This window comes from Equus caballus, chromosome 24, assembly GCF_041296265.1.
Source record: "Equus caballus isolate H_3958 breed thoroughbred chromosome 24, TB-T2T, whole genome shotgun sequence".
Taxonomy (NCBI): domain Eukaryota; kingdom Metazoa; phylum Chordata; class Mammalia; order Perissodactyla; family Equidae; genus Equus; species Equus caballus.
Window position 1 is genome coordinate 26,168,222 of NC_091707.1, and position 19,408 is coordinate 26,187,629.

The following is a 19,408-nucleotide window of genomic DNA, read 5'->3' on the forward strand; positions in this document are numbered from 1 at the left end:
AGTTCATAGCCTTAAATGCCTACTTTAAGAAACAAGAAAGATTTCAAGTAAACAACCTAACTTTACCCCTCAAGGAACTAAAAAAGAAGAACAAACTAAACCCATACTTCGTAGAAGAAAGGAAATAACAGACCAGAGGGGAAATAAAGGGAATAGAGACTAAAAGGACAATAGAAAAGATCAATGAAATTAAGAGCTGATTCTTTGAAAAGATGAAATAGACAAACTTTTAGCTAGACTTACCAAGAAAAAGAGAGATAGCACTCAAATAGATAAAATTGGAAATGAAAGAGGAGACATCACAACTGATAGCGCAGAAATACAAAGAATCATAAGAAATTATGTGCAATTGTATGCCAACAAACTGGACAATCTGGAAGATACGGTTAAGTTCCTTGAGACATACAACCTACCAAGACTAAATTGTGAAGAAATAGAAAATCTGAACAGACCAATTACTAGTAAGGAAATTGAATTAGTAATCTAAAATCTCCCAACAAAGTCTAGGACCAGGTGGCCTCACTGGTGAATTCTACCAAACATTTAAAGGGGAATTAATACCAATCCTTTTCAAACTCCTCCAGAAAATTCCTGGAGGGAACACTTCCAAACTCATTTTACAAGGCCAGCATTACCCTGATACTAAAACCAGACAAGGACACTACAAGGAAAGAAAATTACAGACCAATATGCCTGATGAACATAGATGCAAGAATTCTCAACAAAATTTTAGCAAACTGAATATAACAATACATGGAAAGGATCATACACTATAATCAAGTGGGGTTTATTCCAGGGATACAAGGATGATATTCTACATCCACAAATCAATCAGTGTTATAGACCGCACTAACAAAATGAAGGATAAAAATCATATGATCATTTCAGTAGATGCATAAAAAGCATTTGACAAAGTTCAGCATCCTTTCCTGATGAAAATTCTCAACAAAGTGGGTATAGAGGAAACATACCTTAACATAATAAAGGTCATATATGACAACACAGCTAACATCATTCTCAGTGGTGAAAAACTAAAAGTCTTTTTACTCTAAGATCAGGAATAAGACAAGAAGGCTCACTGTACCCACTTTTATTCAACATAGCACTGAAAGTTCTAGCCAGAGAAATTAATCAAGGAAAAGAAATAAAAGCCACCCAAATCAGAAAGGAAGAAGTAAAACTGTCTCTATTTGCACGACATGATATTATATATAGTAAACCCTAAAGACTCCACCAAAAAATGTTAGAACCAGTAAACAAGTTCAGTAAAGTTGCAGGATACAAAATCAACATATAAAAATCAGTTGCATTTCTATACACTAATAGTGAACCCATCAGAAAGAGAGATTAACAAAACAATCCCATTTACAATTGCATCAAAAATAATAAAATACTGAGGAATAAATTTAACTGAGGAAGTGAAAGGCCTGTACACTGAAAACTATAAGACATTAATGAAAGAAACTGAAGAAGACACAAATAAATGGAAAGATGTTCCATGCTCAGAGATTGGAGGAATTAATATTGTTAAAAAGTCCTTGTTGCTCAAAGCAATCTGCATATTCAGTGCAATCCCTATCAAAATTCCAATGGCATTTTTCACAGAAATAGAATAACCTTTCCTAATGGAAGCACAGAAGACCCCAAATAGTCAAAACATCTTTGAGAAAAAAAAACAAAGCTGGAGGCATCACACTTCCTGGTTTAAAACTATATTACAAAGCTATAATAATCAAAACAGTATGGTATTGGCATAAAAAGAGACACACAGATCAGAGGAACAAAATAGGGAGTCCATAAATAAACCCACACATATATGGTCAATTAATTTATGAGAAAGAAGCCAAGAATATACAACAGGAAAAGGATAGTCTCTTCAATAAGTGGTATTGGGAAAAATGGACAGCCACATGCAAAAGAATGAAATAGTATACTATTAAATAGGATACTATTAAACCATACATAAAAGTCAACTCAATATGGATTAAAGACTTGAAAGTAACACCTGAAACCATAAAAATCCTAGAAGAAAACATAGAGGGTAAGCTTCTAGACATGGTTCTTGGCAATATCTTTCTGGATTCATTGACTCCAAGAGCAGAGTCAACAAAAGCAAAAATCAACAAGTGGGACTACATCAAACTAAAAAGCTTCTGTACAGCAAAGGAAATTGTCAACAATGAAAAGGCAATCCACAGAATGGGAGAAAATATTCATAAATATAGATCTGATAAGGAGTTGATATTCAAAATATAAGAACTCATACAACTCAATAAGAAAAAAGAAAATAATCTGATTTAAAAATGGGCATTCAAATCAAAACCATAGTGAAATCACCTCACACCTGTTAGAATGGCTATTATCAAAAAGACGAGATAACAAGAAGATGTGGACAAAAGGAAACCCTTGTGCACTGTTGGTGGGAATGTAAATTGTTCAGCCACTATGGGAAACAGTATGGCGGTTCTTCACAAAATTAAAAATAGAACTACCCTCATGATCCAGCAATTTTATTTCTGGGTATTTATGCAAAGGAAATGAAATCACTGTCTCAAAAAGATATTTGCACCCTCATGTTCATTACAGCATTATTTACAATAGCCAAGACATGGAAACAACCTAATTGTCCATCAGTGGGTGAACTGATAAAGAAAATGTGGGGGGAGGGGGTGTATGTGTGTATACATATATAAAGGAGTATTAGCATAAAGCAGAAGGAAGTCCTGCCACTCACAACAATATGGATGCACTTTGCATTTTGCTAAGTGAAGTAAGTCAGAGAAAGACAAATACTGTATGATCTCACTTACATGTGGAATCTGAAAATAACCAAATTCGTAAATACAGAGAATAGAGTGATCATTGCCAGAGACAGGAGTTGGGAAGTGGGCGAAATGGGTGAAGGTGGTCAAAAGGTACAAACTTCCACTTAAAAGATAAATAAATTCTAGGGATGTAATGTACAGTGTGGTGACTACCATTAATAAAACTGTATTGTATATTTGAAAGTTTCTGAGAGTAGATCGTAAGAGTTCTCATCAAAAGAAAAAAAATTTGTAACTATTTTTAGTGATGGATGTTAACTTGTGTAACCATTTTGCAGTATATACATATATGAAATCATTATGTTCTACACCTAAAACTAATATGATGTTATTTGTCAATTATATCTCAATTAAAAAGAAAAGATACGGAAAGTTTTAAATAAATAGCTATCAATTCTTGTGAATAGAACAAGAAAAAAAAACAATAAAGTATAAGACAATTTTAGGTTGTTTCAGAGAGTGAGAGCAGCTAAAGAATAAACTCAACCATAGGAAGAAGTTTTGGAAAAAACATTTCCTACGTGACTTTTACAATCTTAGTTGTAAAACTTTAGAAATAGACTATTCTAATCCCTTTGTTTTCAAATTATGAAAATGAGATGTTGCCAGGTCAAAGTAACACAGCCAATTAGTGGCAAAACATGATTACAACTCTCATATGAAATCCAGGTCTTGAGAGGGCCAGCCTGGTGGCGCAGCGGTTAAGTGTGCACATTCCGCTTCCACGGCCCAGGGTTCGCCGGTTCGGATCCCGGGTGCAAACACGGCACTGATTGGCAAGCCATGCTGTGGTAGGCATCCCGTATATAAAGTGGAGGAAAATGGGCATAGATGTTAGCTCAGGCTCAGTCTTCCTCAGCAAAAAGAGGAGGATTGGCCGCAGATGTTACCTCAGGGCTAATCTTCCTCAAAAATAAATAAATAAATGCATGCATACATACATACATACGTATGTACATAATACATACTTTAAAAAAAAAGAAAAAAAAGAAATCCAGGCCTTCAACTCTTGACTTTAGTCTTCGGTGCTTTTCCACTCTTTATGTTTCTTATTGCAGCACTTAGTTTAAAAGTGGCCCGGAAATTTACAACGATCTCTGAAAGACCTTTCTACTTTAAATTGCCTGTGTTTATCAGTGGATCTGTTAGCAACTGAGCTCTCCAAACTTCCCCGCTGCCATTCATTTGTGAGAGACCTTATTTTACTTTAAAACTTAGAGACTTCCTGAGATGCAGGAGTGTAAATGTAAGTCTCAGCTCAACTCTTGGGTGCCTTATGTGTTAGACTTCTGAACGTAAATATTACTATACCAGGCATTTTTTAATACACTCTCTCATTGAAATCTTTGTATGAGATATGAAGAAGCTGAAGTTAGAGAAAGAAGATAATTTGGCCATTATTTCTTTCAAATGGTTAATTTATTCTGATCCCATATTCAGTGCATTTTTCCAGTCCATCACACTAACCATTATTGTAAAAACCTCACCAGAGTGCCCAGTTTGGATAGCAATTGGTGAATCTCTAGCTGTAACAATTTTATTCCTAAAACATTTGTTCACTGTACAATGGTTGATCTTTGCTGTTGAATGTATTTAAACCAACCATTCTTTGCAATTTAGTATTCATCCAGTTTCTCTTTCCTTTCAGGCCTGTATGTGGAATCAGAGGGAAAACTCTCATAATTAACCTGCCAGGTAGCAAGAAAGGATCTCAGGTAAGCAACCTTGACATTTATATGGTTCAGTGTAAAGAGTTTTGGCCAACTGTGAGAGTTAGCCAACCAAAAATTTAGAGCACTCTACAAGATTGCCCTCACTTCTGACACCAATTTCAATTTAGTACATTCCCCAAACTACCCTCAGTTTCAATAATTCACTAGAAAGAGTCACCAAATTCACTGAAAGATGTTATACTCATGATTATGGCTTATTAAAGGGAAAGGATACAGATTAAAATCAACCAAGGTAAGAAGCACATAAGACAGAGTAGAGGAGAGGTACTAATTGTGGAGCTTCCGATATCCTTTCCCTGTGGAATCATGGACACATTACTCTCCTGGCATCAATGTGTAACAACACAAGGAATATTGCCAAACAGGGAAGCTGCAAGCCTTTGATGTCCAGAGTTTTTATTGGGGGTCATCACATACTGCCCATGTGGCTGACTTTTAGTCTCTAGCCCTTCCCAGAGGTTGGGCTGATACCTTTACTAACACTTTCCAGAGGCAAAATTGATTCCACATTGACCAAAGACTCCATCATAAATTACGCTATTAGACTGTCTGGTGGCCAAAGTCCTCCAGGCAAACAAAGACACTCATATTACTTCCCAGTAACTGAGGGCAAAGGCAAGACTCTTTTTGGATAAGGTTAATTCTTCATTACACAAGGTATCCTCTAGCCTTTGACCAAGGTCTCTTACAGCAAAACAATCGTATTTGACCAGGCATCTATATTTGCTATATTTATATTACAGATATGTTTATATATATACAGATGCATGCATATGTATACATTTATATTACATTTATATACATTTATGTTACAGATACAACAGTATCAGTGTGAATATGTCTAAGATTTGAAGGAGCCAGTGTGGGATAGGGATATATTTAGGGAAACAACCAGTCCATCCTCTAAAGCCTTTATACACATTTTCATATTTTTGTGCTAATTTAATAATTTTCCACCTTGATGTACTTCTATTTGTACCTTATGATACATTTGCACAGAACTATTTACCATAGAAATTAGTTCTCTTGCTCAGACCAGTCATTTTCCATTGGTATTACATTTTGAGGAGGCTTTAACTCAATTTCCCAATAGATATGACCATCAATATCTGTATTATAATCTTACTGACAATGCCAGTATTATAATATATCCCAGTACAGTGGTAGCTATAACCTGACAAATGAGACTCAGAAGATAGTGGTATATTACCGGAGTCCTGCACAGACGTTAGTAGTTAGCCTAGACCATCATCATATCGTTTGACCAAAATCTCCCCCAGAGCAATGCTACTTAGGTTTACAGCTTGTCAGATTCCAAAAGCGGTAGTCATCTCAGCAACATATGGCTTTACCTTTTCCATCATCTGTTACAACTGAGCTAAGAAACAATATCATCTCTTGGTCTAAGCCTCTTTTGAGACACCAATATAATATTGGATTTCCCTTGTTGCCTAACCCATTTATTCATTCCTTTACCTTCAGCTACCATTCCTCCTTCTCTCCATTTATATAGAACTTTTCCTTTGATAATCTTTGAACGAGGCACTTGGTTTGGCCATTGTGCTGGTACAGATTGCCAGCAGTATTACTGCTTTAGCAAGTGCCTCCCGCTCAGTCCATCTCCGTTAATATATGGTAAGGTTACATAAGAACAGAACTAATGGACGGTCTCAAACACCAGGCAATATAACTGCATTCACGATTAACCCCAATTTGGCCAGATGGAGTAAGACACAATCTACCCCATCAGGCCCTTAGGAATTCTGACATAAAGGTTTAAAGGTATAGTTACACTTTCTGCTGAGGAATCATCCCTGCTTCTGGCACCTAGTTGCAGCCCAGGTCCTAGGACCACTGTGTCAGTAGTAGAAAAGACAGTTGAGGTGACATGGGGCAAAAAGAAAAATTAAAGTCCTAAAGAAAAAAGTACAGTCATTCCAGCATCCTCTCTCAACCCTCTCTTCCCCAGAAAAGTAAAGGAAGCTATCTAGTGGGGACTCTCCCTTGGCCTCCTTCATGTTGAGTGTGATCACATACTAATGAAGGCATGTCAGCCAGCCCTTCATGCCTTTATCTCCTTGCATTTTAGACAACACGTTTCAATTGCCCATTCCAATTTTCTATCATATTGCTCTGAAGATGAAAGTGCGTTCCTTGATCTAAAGAAATGTGACTCCATGGTCATTGATACAATTTCTTCTGTTCTAGTCCTTTTACAGTATGCTGAGCTTTTGCACCTACCACTGGGTAAGCAAAGCCCAGTCCAGAGTGTCTATTTTTGTTAGGACCTATTTGTAGCCTCCAGGGGCTACTGGCAGCAGTCTAACTGCCAGCCATGTGCAGGACCTTCCCCTGTGGAATCTGCTGCACAGCCCTCTGCATTCTCTGTCTCTCTTGTTAGCAGACAGAGCAGTTCTTGTTGGCATTTTGTGCCTCAGAGGGTGCAAGGGGAATATATTTAGATTCAGCCCATCTCTGCATTGCCACAGCCTCCCAGTGTCCACTCATCTCATGGGCTCAGGTGGCCATGTCAAACAAGCATACCGTGCTATCTGCTCACCAGTTCCAATCAACTTCCAATTCTGGAAGGGGGTTCTTCTGATGGGCATTATCGTATCCTACTTTAATATCCTCCTTACATTCCCAGAGTGATTTCCAAAGGGCCATACCCTATACCGGCCTCCCTTTAATAGACCAGTTTTCTCTTGCCCTTCTGCCTGACTATATGGCCAGGCCATTGGGCACTTCCCATGACTTGGTAAAAACCTAAACATAGGGGCAAACATCATGTAGTTCAGCCTATTGAGCTGATTTGTTTTTACCTTCTTCAATCAGAGTGGCGGCCTTCCAAACAGGATGTTGTCCCTTCATCTTGGAATTGCCATCCATAAACCAAGCAGCTCTTTGTTGATCACTAGAAAGCTGTTTATAGGGCACCGCCCAGGTGGCCCAAGTGGCCATAGGATCCAGCAGCTCCTCAGGTGGTTCCGAAGTCGGCCCTAGGTGAAAAGAGGCTACCTGCTCGTGAGTACCTCCTTGCATTCTACTGGTAGCATGATCTTATATACACCATTTCCATTTTATTATGGAAGTCTCCTGGGCATAGCCTTCCTCACTAGAGTGTTTCTCAGACATTACCCAAGACATTATGGGTATTTCAGGTTTCAAGATTATTTTATCTACTTCAGTCAGAAGGACGCTCAATTAAAGTCCACTAGCAAGCTAGTAATTATCTCTCAAATGGAACCTTTCTGGTCCAAAATCCTAGCAGTTATTGCTAGGTGGCACTCACAGCTTTTTGCCAAAAGCCCGGTCTGCACTTCACACAGGACCATTGTACAGCAAATTAGTGACCTGTGTAGGTTCAGGCAATCTTATTGGTTCCCATTTAGTATGTCCAATCTACATTGACGGAGGAGTGAATTTACATGCCTTCTGTTTTACAATACTAGGTAGGAGAAGAATTCTCCAGTCATCAAATACAATATCCATCCCATAATACATTCAGGTAAAGGAGACTCACTACTTAACATAAAGTTCACTGTCCAAACGTTCTAATTTTCATCCAAACTTTCACCTTAATCCCATCAACTGTTGCATTCCTATATCCTCCCAATCTAACTGTAACCCCATTAGGACTTCAGTGGTTTTAGAATAACAGCACATGGGGCTCCCATGTTAAAGAGTCCCAGAAAATTCTCTTCTCCATCCCCTGACCATTTTACCCATTCATGTGCAACATGGCCTTGGATTTCTAGGCCTGGGTTTGAGCCAAGGGATCCAGATCCTTTTGTCTGGCCTTATCTTGATTAGATTATGGGACTATCACTTAAGGTGATTCAAGGTGAGGTTTCTTATAGTCATCTTTGCCTTCTAGCTTTTTAAGTTCCTCCAAAATAGGGTAAATAGAGATTTGTTTAGGACCTTTCAGTGTTGGGAGACCAGCAGGGGCTCCCATTTGTCCATTCAACCCACAAAAGTGCTACATTAAGCCCTTTGTTTGCCCCCATCAGTATTCACTTTATTCGTTCATTTCTTAATAACCATTTAAATATTTCCACCCTGGTAAGACAAGTCCCTTGAATCTCTAGTTTCTCTTTCCCCATTCTCTTATTAATCAGTCTAACTTTATTGACTATTTATTGCTTCGACTTAACTTTTTCCTTTAGAAGCAGCTCTGAGGCTAGCCAGCCAGAATCCAAGTTTGGCCCAGCCTCAGGATCGCCCCCAATATTATCCCTTACTTTCGTTTTAGCTGGTACAGATGAAAATAACCAAGAGATTGTGTATTTACCTAGTTTCTTGTTATTTTGCATTTCTTTATGCATCCACTGACACAGCTCCTTAGGAACTGGATCTTTCATTTAGAAATTCCATTGCTAATTTTTATTTCCAATAGCTAATTGCAGCACAGCTGCAATTCCGTACTTGGGGTGACCCTGTGTTCATCCAGGCTCTAAAGATTTTTCATCCCCTACCCTCTGTTCCTTTCTTTTCCCAGATCACATGTTTCAATGAGTCAGGATGTTTCTAGCAAACCCCACTTCTAACACCAACTGTGAGGAGTTTTGGCTGCAAAAGTTAACCAACTGCAAACTTGGAGCACTCCACAAGACTGCCCTCACTTCTCACACCAGTTTCAATTCAGGGGATTTCTAAAACCACCCTCAGTTTAATAATTCACTAGAAGGACTCACAGAATTCACTGAAAGCTGTTATATTCACAGTTATGCTATATTAATTACAAGAAAAAACTCCAGATTGAAATCAGCCAAGGGAAAATGTGCATAGGGCAGAGTCTAAGAGATGGACTAAATGAGGAATTTCTGGTCATCCTCTCCCATGGAGTCAGGGACAGCATTACCTACTCTTAATCGTAATGTGAGACAGTACCCACAGAGTATTGCTAAGTAGGCATTCTCACCTTTGCCTTTGGTGTCCAGAAGTTTTACTGGTACTCAATCACATATTGCCTGCATGGTTGACCTTTAGTCTAGCCCTTTCCAGAGGGGAGACTGATGGCTTTAGTCTCCATTTCCTTCCAGAGGCAAAACTGATACCATGTTTCGCAAAGCTCTCATAATAAACCACACTGTTAGACTATCCAGTGACCAAAGCCCCCCAGGCAACAAAGATGTTCCTGTCAGTCATGACATTCCAAGGAACTAGAGATCACCTCCCAAAAGCTGAGAATAAAGGCCAGACCTCTCTTTGGTCAAGGTTAAATTCTTTCCTATATAATCTTTATCAATAAAGTGATTGAGTCAAACAAGGAGAGGTCAAAAGATGAGGTACCCTTCCAGGTATTCCAGTAGCCCTCCGTAAATTTTAAGATATTTCTTTACATCTTAGATTTTAAGGTAAGTTACCTTAACTATAAAAGAAAGACCTCTGCCCAAACTTATTTCCCAAACATATCTATCCCTATGTTCCGATTTTAAAGTTCTCAGCTATTTCTTTTGGTGATACATTATAGGTAATAGTGGGCACCTGAGCAGGAAACTGAATTGACTTTTATGCAATGCTCTGTACAAATTTGTATGTATTTTTACATGTTGTACAATGTTGTCTCGCTATACTTTATGATGATAGTCAGAACTTTAGCACTGGGAATAAAATAGTTCAGTCCTCAGTTAGTGCTCTGCTCTACTAGAAAGGTGAAAACTATTCTTGCCTTTCACATAATGTATCTTTTAAACCCCAAAGTTGTGAGGACATTTAACTTAAAAAATGTATTGTGTGCTTATAGAGTACTGTAGTTCTTCAGCTTATGGAGAATACTGTAATATATGCCATGCTTACTTCATATTTCACATTGCAAAGGCAATGCTTTAAATATTCCTTAAGATGATGGAGAGAAATACAGATCCAAAGTCACAAATAAATTTGATTTCTCCCATTTTGTATACCTATGAAAGTGCTTCATCTTCATGTTTTTTCTTCCTCTTGCATACAGGAATGCTTTCAGTTCATACTGCCAGCTCTACCTCACGCCATTGACCTTTTACGTGATGCCATTGTAAAAGTAAAGGAAGTGCATGATGAACTTGAAGATTTACCTTCCCCACCACCTCCACTTTCCCCTCCTCCCACAACTAGCCCTCATAAACAGACAGAAGACAAAGGGGTTCAATGTGAAGAAGAAGAAGAAGAGAAGAAAGACAGTGGTGTTGCTTCAACAGAAGACAGTTCTTCATCACATATAACTGCAGCAGCCATTGCTGCCAAGGTAAGCCAGCTGAGAGAGGCCCAAAGATCTAAAGGACCCGCAGGTAAATGTACTGACTTCATCCCTCTTTCCATTCCATGCTTCCATAATACCTCTTCAGGGCATCCTTAAAAAAGAACTGTGATATTCATGACACTCCACAGCTATGTTCCCTCCATAATGTAGTGTCCTTGAAGGCATTGATGTTTGTTCTGAGTTCTGAGGCATTAAAGATACTCCTGTTACCTATTGAAGTAATAGCTGCAATGATAAACAATATGACATTTAGGAACTCTTTGGAGATGTCATTTTTGTGGACATATTAAATATACTATATCTATATATTCAAAACATCAAAAATTCACAGATTTTTAAAAGAGCACCAAACTGAAGGTAAGAGACCTTAGACGATTCAAAAAGCTAGTTGAGAAAGATTAATAGATTTTTTTAAAAGACAAGGCTTTTCAGCAATTAACTAAGCACTTATTTAAATATTACTTGGCACAAATTACCCTAGTGGTATAGAGAGGAAACGGATATATTTGCATTTTTAATTTAATAAAGTAATAAATATTATTAGGACAGTACCAAAGTATTACAAATTCTCTTTGGATACTTCTGAGAATAAATAGAGTACCATGAGGTACTTGAGTAAATTTAGTCATCTTAAAGGCACAGAACATGATTTACATTATTATCCATACAGTATGCTTTAAAATCTTTAGAAAGTAACATAGCACTTCTTGGAATAATGATTATTCATTGATTGAGAGTATAAAGACTGAAAATCAAATCACTATATGAAGTAATTCCTAAACTTTCATGGATCATCCAGATATTTTGGCCATGAGCATAGCATGAGAGGATTTTTTGACAACATACAGATTAGAAAGGATCATAGAGATCCTTTCAAGTGTCCATTCAGACAACCAGTAGATGGTTCTTTCACTGAAGACCAGGTGATCCTGTCTCAAGATCCATTCAATGATAAGTCCTTACTTAAGCCTAGCAACTATTTAACTTGTGTGTGAGGTTTGTTTTGTTTTGTTTTGTTTCATTTTTATAGAACTGATTGGTGAAATAAGTACATTTTAAAACCATTTTATCTTCTTTCTCTTTTACTCTTAATAAAAATTACCATCAATTTCAGTCTTAAGAAAAAAGCTTCTAGAATTTGAAATCTAAACTGATTTTGTCATTCTACATTTGAAAAATTTTGACATTTCATTGTTCCATTTGTTTTTACCCTTTTTCCTTTCCAGTCATTTTGCTTGTATAGTTTCATGTTTTCCTGTCACTATATTCATAGTTGTTATGTGTTGTGCATTAGAAGCATCCATTCTACACCAGTCCTGCTGTTATCATGGCACACGGTGAGCAGCCCATCCCTGGTCTCATCAATTATCCCCATCATGCAACAGGCAGTGCAGATGAACGGGTAAGACAAGAGGCTTTTGCATTAATGATTTTGCAAGCATTAAGCCTATCTCCTATCCTTGGAGGTAGGCTATAACATATTATGGAAGATGTGTTTTATTCTGAAGGATCTTCAGCTGTATGAAAGTTTAAGTGCCACTGAGTATATTTCATCAAGGAATGTAATTTACTAGAGTTTCTCCTCTACCTAAAGTACTCTAAAATTATTAAGATTCTGTAATATGTGGCAATGAGCTCTCATCACATGACTTCCAAGAAATTCATTGCTCAGAAGTTAATTTTTTTCTTTAGCAATTTCGATACATGCCTTTAAAAACATTACCTGGCTTAATTAAGATAATCCCTTAAGAGGATCACTTTGTCTTAAAATATAAATAGATTGGCCAAGCTAATATTTACAGTCATGCGCCACATCATGACGTTTTGACATGGACGATCAACAATGGACCACGTAAATGACAGTGGTCTCATAAGATTAGCACCATATAGCCTAGGTATATAATAGGCTATACCATCTAGGTTTATGTAAGTACACTTTGTGATGTTGTTTGCACAAGAAAATCACTTAATGCATTTCTCAGAACTTATCCCCATCGTTAAGCAACTCTTGACTGTACTTTGTGTTAACCTTGCTTTTTTTCCTCATGATTTTGCATCTTATTTTCTTTTCCTTCACTATGTTCTTATACAACCATTTAGAGAATTGAGTCTTGGTACAAATTCTGAGATTCCTAATCTTCAGATTGTATCACTTCTTTCAGTCAGTGGCTGAATGATAGTTTGTAAAAAGTGCCAGGCTAGAAAAGATTAAACTGCTAAGCATAAGTGACTAAGCAGTGATAATTTAGACCAAGGCTGCAAAAAGATCTATCTCAATCCCTAATATGGATATAAAATGAGAGGAAAAAAAGAAACAAATAATAAAGTGAAATTTGGCTTTAAATACTTAGGAAAAACACCCAGAATTTCAGAGGGGATGGAGGAGAAAACTAACATTAATAATCTCTTGGAAGATACACTACCAAAGGTATACACTTGGAAGATATGCTACCAAATGAGGACTTTAACCCTTATATCAACAAGCCATGCCTGTTTGGCAGTAAGCTTGAGTTAGTGAAAGGCCAAGTAGAAAATTTAAACATTGATTAGTAAAATTATTTATGAATTTCAGTTGACATCTCATATGTGAATGCTCCAGATATGGCTTTGTTATAAATTTGAAACATTCCAAAAAGTACCAAACTTGAAGCAGGACTGTCTTTTGTATTCTCATCTTATAAAGCAACACAGCAACTACAATAATCATCTTGGTTTTCAAACTATAGTATTTGCAAGTTTTGTATTCATAACCAAGCTTTTAAGTTACCATATTCTCAGTTTCATATTATTACACTGAAAATGATTTGAGTGACTCCTATTTTTGTTCAGTTCTTCCAAAGATTGCACATAACTAATACCATTCTAGATGCATAGGACAGAAATTAATTATTACATACAAAGGATTCCTTAAATTATTACGGCTTAATTCTCTGGAGGAACTAGTTGAGAATGGCTATTTAAGTGTTGTAACTGGATGTCCTCATATGGCATTACCCAGAAACTTCTTACTTATTAGCTGATATTTACTAATCCTTTGTAAGTAGCAGTTATGGTCTTTTTGACAGATATGCAGTTTTGTAAGTAGATTTTTATGCTTCCTTTGACAAATGATAATCAGAACTATACATCAAAGAGTATAATGTTCTTGTTCTTCGGACCTAGCATCCATAGAAAAGAATGAAAAAGAAGAAATACGTAACAGAAAATAATGAAATGGAAAGCCTTTAATGTTCTTGGTGCTCCTAAAGAAGCTGTGTTAACTCTGTGAATGCTTATCTGGCACTAATTCATTAATGAACCTCATTGGCTCTGAGTGCCCTGGTTTGTGGTCAGTGTTTCAGATCTCTATATGAGAACAGTAATTTCAAATGTCTCTACAAACTATTTGGCTCATTTTTACAAGCTTTATTGAAGTAAAATTTAAAAATTAACTTTTGAAAAGGAGAATCTGATTAACTGTTGAAGAGAAAAATCACAATTTCCATCAGCTAGTCACATTCTGAGGCATGTGAAGCAATGTGGAATAATGTAAAAAAATATGCAGCTTAAAATCAGAAGACCTGACTAGAAGACCTGGCTTTACCACTTAATATTTGGAGCAAATTACTCGAGATTTAAGATTCAATTTCTCATATCCACGATAGAAATTATAATAATTGCCCTGCATGTCATAAGAGGTTATTATTTGTAGCAAATAATATATGTGGGTTAAAATTATAAACTTTGTAAATTTAGAGTTTAATATTTAAAGAATTCTTTGTAGGTGCCAAACACTGTGCTTGGTTCCCAGAATACAATTATAAATAGATTGTTCTAGCCCATATAGAGTTCACAATCTAACTAGGGAGTTCTTTTTATTACTTCTTTACTTTCCTAACTCAATTATCTACTTCTTATAATCAAGAAAGTAAAACCTGATCAATGTACTGACTCTTCCAATAGTTAGTTACCGGTGATCTGATTACTCGTTATTGCCAAACTGGTCAACTTGTTTTTACAGGAAATAAAGAGGCTTGAGGAAAGCCTCTTGTATTGGATATTTGTTAGTTGCCTCTCCAGCAGCCATTTTCCATTCCCTCTTCCTAACACTATACCACATTTCTCAGTAATACAGTTTGAGTGGGAATGACTAAACCTCCAGGGTAGGTTGGCTTAATGTAATCAGCATATCCATTTCACATAGTCACAGTTTTTAGTTAAAGGAACATGTAGTTCAGGCCAGTCAGAGCAAGTGGGTCTCATCTCTTAGATTTTATTTGAACCACTGGGAACACAGATTCCCTGTTTCCTACTGGAAACAGAGGAATATGAATGAGGAAATATATATAAAGATTTTATTTAACTAATTAATTAATAAGAAAACAGTAACCTGTTGCAACCAGTTTAAAGAAAAATTCAAAGGACGTACACATATATCAACAGCCACAAAGGCTGAGATGAATTTATAAATAGATGCAAAACTTGGTTAATATACATGGAGCAATACTCAATTGTTTCTTCTCAGGACAAAGACAAGTGAAGATAATCCCAAAGGGTATACAAATCTGGACATTTAATAATCTTTCTTGCCCATTTTCCTGACAACTCCCTCCTCCCCATTATGATCATAATTTCAAAGATTATTTTTAAACAAAAAAATTGCTGGTCTCATTAGTTTTGGCTTGATTATTTATATAGGTACAGCAAGATCTTAATTAACCATATAGCCTCCTTGAGTTTGTTTTGCAAATACTGAAGCCACAAAATTAACTTCTCTCTGGAATTTTTCATTGGAAATCTCAGATCCTACTTTAAAAATCTCTATTTTTGCCATCCTGAGGTTAGGAAACCAAGCCCAAGGAACTCTCTTCACCAGATTTCACCTGCTAGTACTTGTCATTTGAGTAAGTTCCTCTCTTTCCAGGTCAGTAAAATCCATTATCATATATTAGTGACCTTCCTTACCACATGTAAGGCTGAAACCCTCTACTCCAAGTACCAGGTCATTTTTCTTGGCATGGCTTTGTAGGCACTGGCCTCTTGAGTACAGCCAATCTTTGTTCTTCCAAAGTGGCAGTCATATCTGATTAAATGAGCACCATTCTCAAATATGACAGTCCATGTAAGTCCTTGGTTTCAGCATCAGTTTGTCCAATTATATCCTGTTAAAAAAGGAGACATTTTTATTAAATCTGTGGAAATCACTATCATGTCAAGAAAAGTTACAAAACTTAGTAAGAGGTTCTGAATTCTGAGAGTATCAGTGAGAATCAAATACCATTTTTAAACATTTCATTTTAGTTTTAAGAAATCAGGATCTACTAAATTCTGTGGGTTATACATAGCTTAAGAAGAAAGAAAAAGAGCTTCCTCACACATCCAGAAAATAGAACATTTGAAACATCAATGATATTCCAAACAAGCAGCCAGGAAAAAAATTCTTCTTCAGTCCTATGTAATTAATTCTCATTTCACTGGATCTTAGCTTAGCAGTCTACTTTCATGACGCTTTCAGCTTCTGCACTAAAAAGGATTTTGAAAATACTCAGTCGGCTGTTACGGTCTAAAAGTTGTCTAAGCAATGACACTTCAGAAGTCTGTACCCAAGAGTATATTCTTTGAAGTGTCGGTAGCTTGAAGTATCTGGTATGAGGCTTGTGAAAATATCCTTCTTTGTTGAATACACAAGCTCTGGCCTATAGCTTATAGAATAACTTTCAAGCAAGCATCAGAATCCATCTGTAGGGGCTGGCCCGGTGGCGCACTGGTTAAGTTCACACGTTTTGCTTCGGCAGCCCGGGGTTCGCTAGTTCGGATCCCAGGTGCGGACATGGTACCACTTGGCAGGCTATGCTGTGGTAGGCATCCCATATATAAAGTAGAGGAAGATGGGCACGGATATTAGCTCAGGGCCAGTCTTCCTCAGCAAAAAGAGGAGGATTGGCGGCAGATGTTAGTTCGGGGCTAATCTTCCTCAAAAAAAAAAAAATTACGTCTGTAGATGACAGAAACATAATAGCTGTAGTTATTAACTGTAACCAGTAATACCAGAATGGAATAGAGTAAATTCTCTATTGGAGAATAGAATATAACTATTTCAAAAGAGTTTTGAGCAGTATATCCTCTTAGAGTAAAAACATTAGGGACAGAGGGTATTTGACAATTCTCCAGGGACTTTACATAAAGCATACAATTTCTGAAATAGTTATATTAATAACATTTTACTTACATAATTTTAACTGGGAGAAGGCTGGGCTTCTCTTTTGATATGACAAATTCCCATGAAATTTGCAATTGTAATGCATGTAACAAACCTAGTTATATCTTTCATCACTCTTTTTCTGTGCTGGAAAAACAAATTTTTGTGATTTCCAGGAACCTACTGGGAAGTCTCAAAGATAGTTTTAGGTGAAAAAAATACCCCGAAATTTTTTTAAAGTTCCATATCTATGAGTTGTCAGAGGAAATTTGGACACTTGATTTGAGATATGATCATGGAAGCCTGAGAAATAATTTTTGATTGCATTTTTAATTAAAATGACAGTAAAACATTTTTTAAAGCATAAAAGGTAACACAATTGGTAAGAATTAGCTTTTGCATAAGTAAGGAACTTTTGTTGTTTGGTTTTTCTCCCTTAAACGCTCAAGCATATAATGGAGTTAACATGTAGCACAGAAAATTATTCTGGTAAGACACAGCATCTCTCCTGTCTAGGAAAATTACGTAGACAGACAGTAGGTAAAGGGACTGATCAGTAAGCCAAGGAAAAAAGGCTCATCAAAATTAAGTGAACTTGAATATTTTAACAAATTTTGTAACTTATCTTCAGGCTCAGGTATTATAAATCAAAAGAAATAAACTTCATTTTCCAAGTTTTATTCTTCATTATGTTCTTTCAAATACTCTGATACTTTACTTTAGGACTGCATTTCTTAGATGATCCACAAGATGAAAACTATCTTCGTAATAATATGGTGATATAATTTACTTAACATGCAATGTGTTAATCATTGCTTTCCTCAAATGAGTTAAGTATTTTAAATTTTCATTTTGTTTTGTTTTGATTTCTAATTCAGTAAGCATTAATAGTTATAACTCATGTGTACAAAAACTGTAGAAATTTTAAATAAATTTTAAATATGTAAAGGGGTCCATAGACCAAAAAGTTTGAGAATTGCTGCTTTAGGACAAAACTTTTTTTCCCTTAAAAAAAGAAAAGCACATGCTCAATTGTGTTTCTGTGTCACTGTTGTTACCAACATAGTCTCAGTGATTCATGTGAATTATAACCTCTAATGAGAGTAAGTCATTTCTGTTTCATACAGAAAACCTGAGGGGTTTCTCTATGAATTAAGATAATTAAGGGGCTGGCCCGGTGGCGCAGCGGTTAAGTTCGCACGTTCTGCTTCTTGGCAGCCCGGGGTTCGCCAGTTCAGATCCCGGGTGCTGACATGGCACGCCATGCTGTGGTAGGCATCCCACATATAAAGTAGAGGAAGATGGGCACAGATGCTAGCTCAGGGCCAGGCGTCCTCAGCAAAAAAGAGGAGGACTGGCAGTGGTTAGCTCCGGGCTAACCTTCCTCAAAAAAAAAAAAAAAATCTTAAGAAAAAAAATCATTTAAAAAAAGATAATTAAGAATTATCTGACATGTTTATTTTAATAGACAGCAAAGATCATGAACATACATAATGAAATTTTCTACAATATGCAATCCTTTGACTACTTGTTAAAATAGCAAAAAGAAGCATGTTCATAAACATGACACAAAACTCTACCATCTATATAGCAAATAAAAATAAGCAAAAGTACATAAACTTAAAATTATGATTAGTAATCAATGTAACAAAAGAAAAAATAGATAAATTGGAATTCATCAAAATTAAAAACTTGTGCATTAAAGAACACTATCAAGAGTGAAAAGACAACCCACAGAATGGAAGAAAATATTGGCAAGTCATATGTCTGATAAAGGATTAATATCTAGAATATATAAAGAATGCCTGCAACTCAATAGTGAAAAAAGAAACTGCACAATTAAAAAATTTGAATAGACATTTCTCCAAAGAAGGTATACAAATAGCAATATGCACATGAATAGTCAACATCACTAGTCATTAGGGAACTGCAAATCAAAACCACAATGAGATACCACTTTATATCCATTAGGATGGCTATTTCAAAAAACACCAAAGAATCTCCCCCTCTCCCAAAAATATTAAAAATGAGTGTTGGCAAAGTATGTAGAGAAATTAGAACCCTTGTGTGTTGCTAGAGGGATTGTAAAATGGTGCAGCCACTGTGAAAAACACTTCTGTGGTTCTCTAAAAGTTAAACATATGATCAAACAATTTCACTTCTAGATATATATCTAACAGAATTGAAAGCAAGGACTAGTACACGAATGTTCATAGCAGCATTATTCACAATGGCCAAAAGGTGGAAATAACCCAAATGTCCATTGATGTTCAAATGCGTAAATATGGTATATACATACAATGGAATATTATTGAGCCACAAGAAGAAATTAAGTTTTTTGATACATTCTACAACATAGATGAACCTTGAAAACATTATGCTGAGTTAAATAAGCCAGACATAAAAGGACAAATGTGTAATTCCACTT

General features: G+C 36.3%; 1 protein-coding gene across 50 annotated transcripts in view; it reads left to right on the forward strand.

The window, feature by feature from the left end:
- Nucleotides 1–19,408, forward strand: part of GPHN (gephyrin) — a 562,862-nt gene that overhangs the window by 325,250 nt on the left and 218,204 nt on the right. For 30 of the 50 annotated variants that reach the window (XM_023627927.2, XM_070249606.1, XM_070249610.1 and 27 more), the window contains 3 exons: nucleotides 4,474–4,540; nucleotides 10,515–10,787; nucleotides 12,097–12,204. In XM_023627927.2, the coding sequence (XP_023483695.1) occupies nucleotides 4,474–4,540; nucleotides 10,515–10,787; nucleotides 12,097–12,204 (448 nt within the window). The remainder of the gene's footprint in view (nucleotides 1–4,473; nucleotides 4,541–10,514; nucleotides 10,788–12,096; nucleotides 12,205–19,408) is intronic. The other 20 variants (XM_023627936.2, XM_070249619.1, XM_023627930.2 and 17 more) reach the window with 1 other exon arrangement.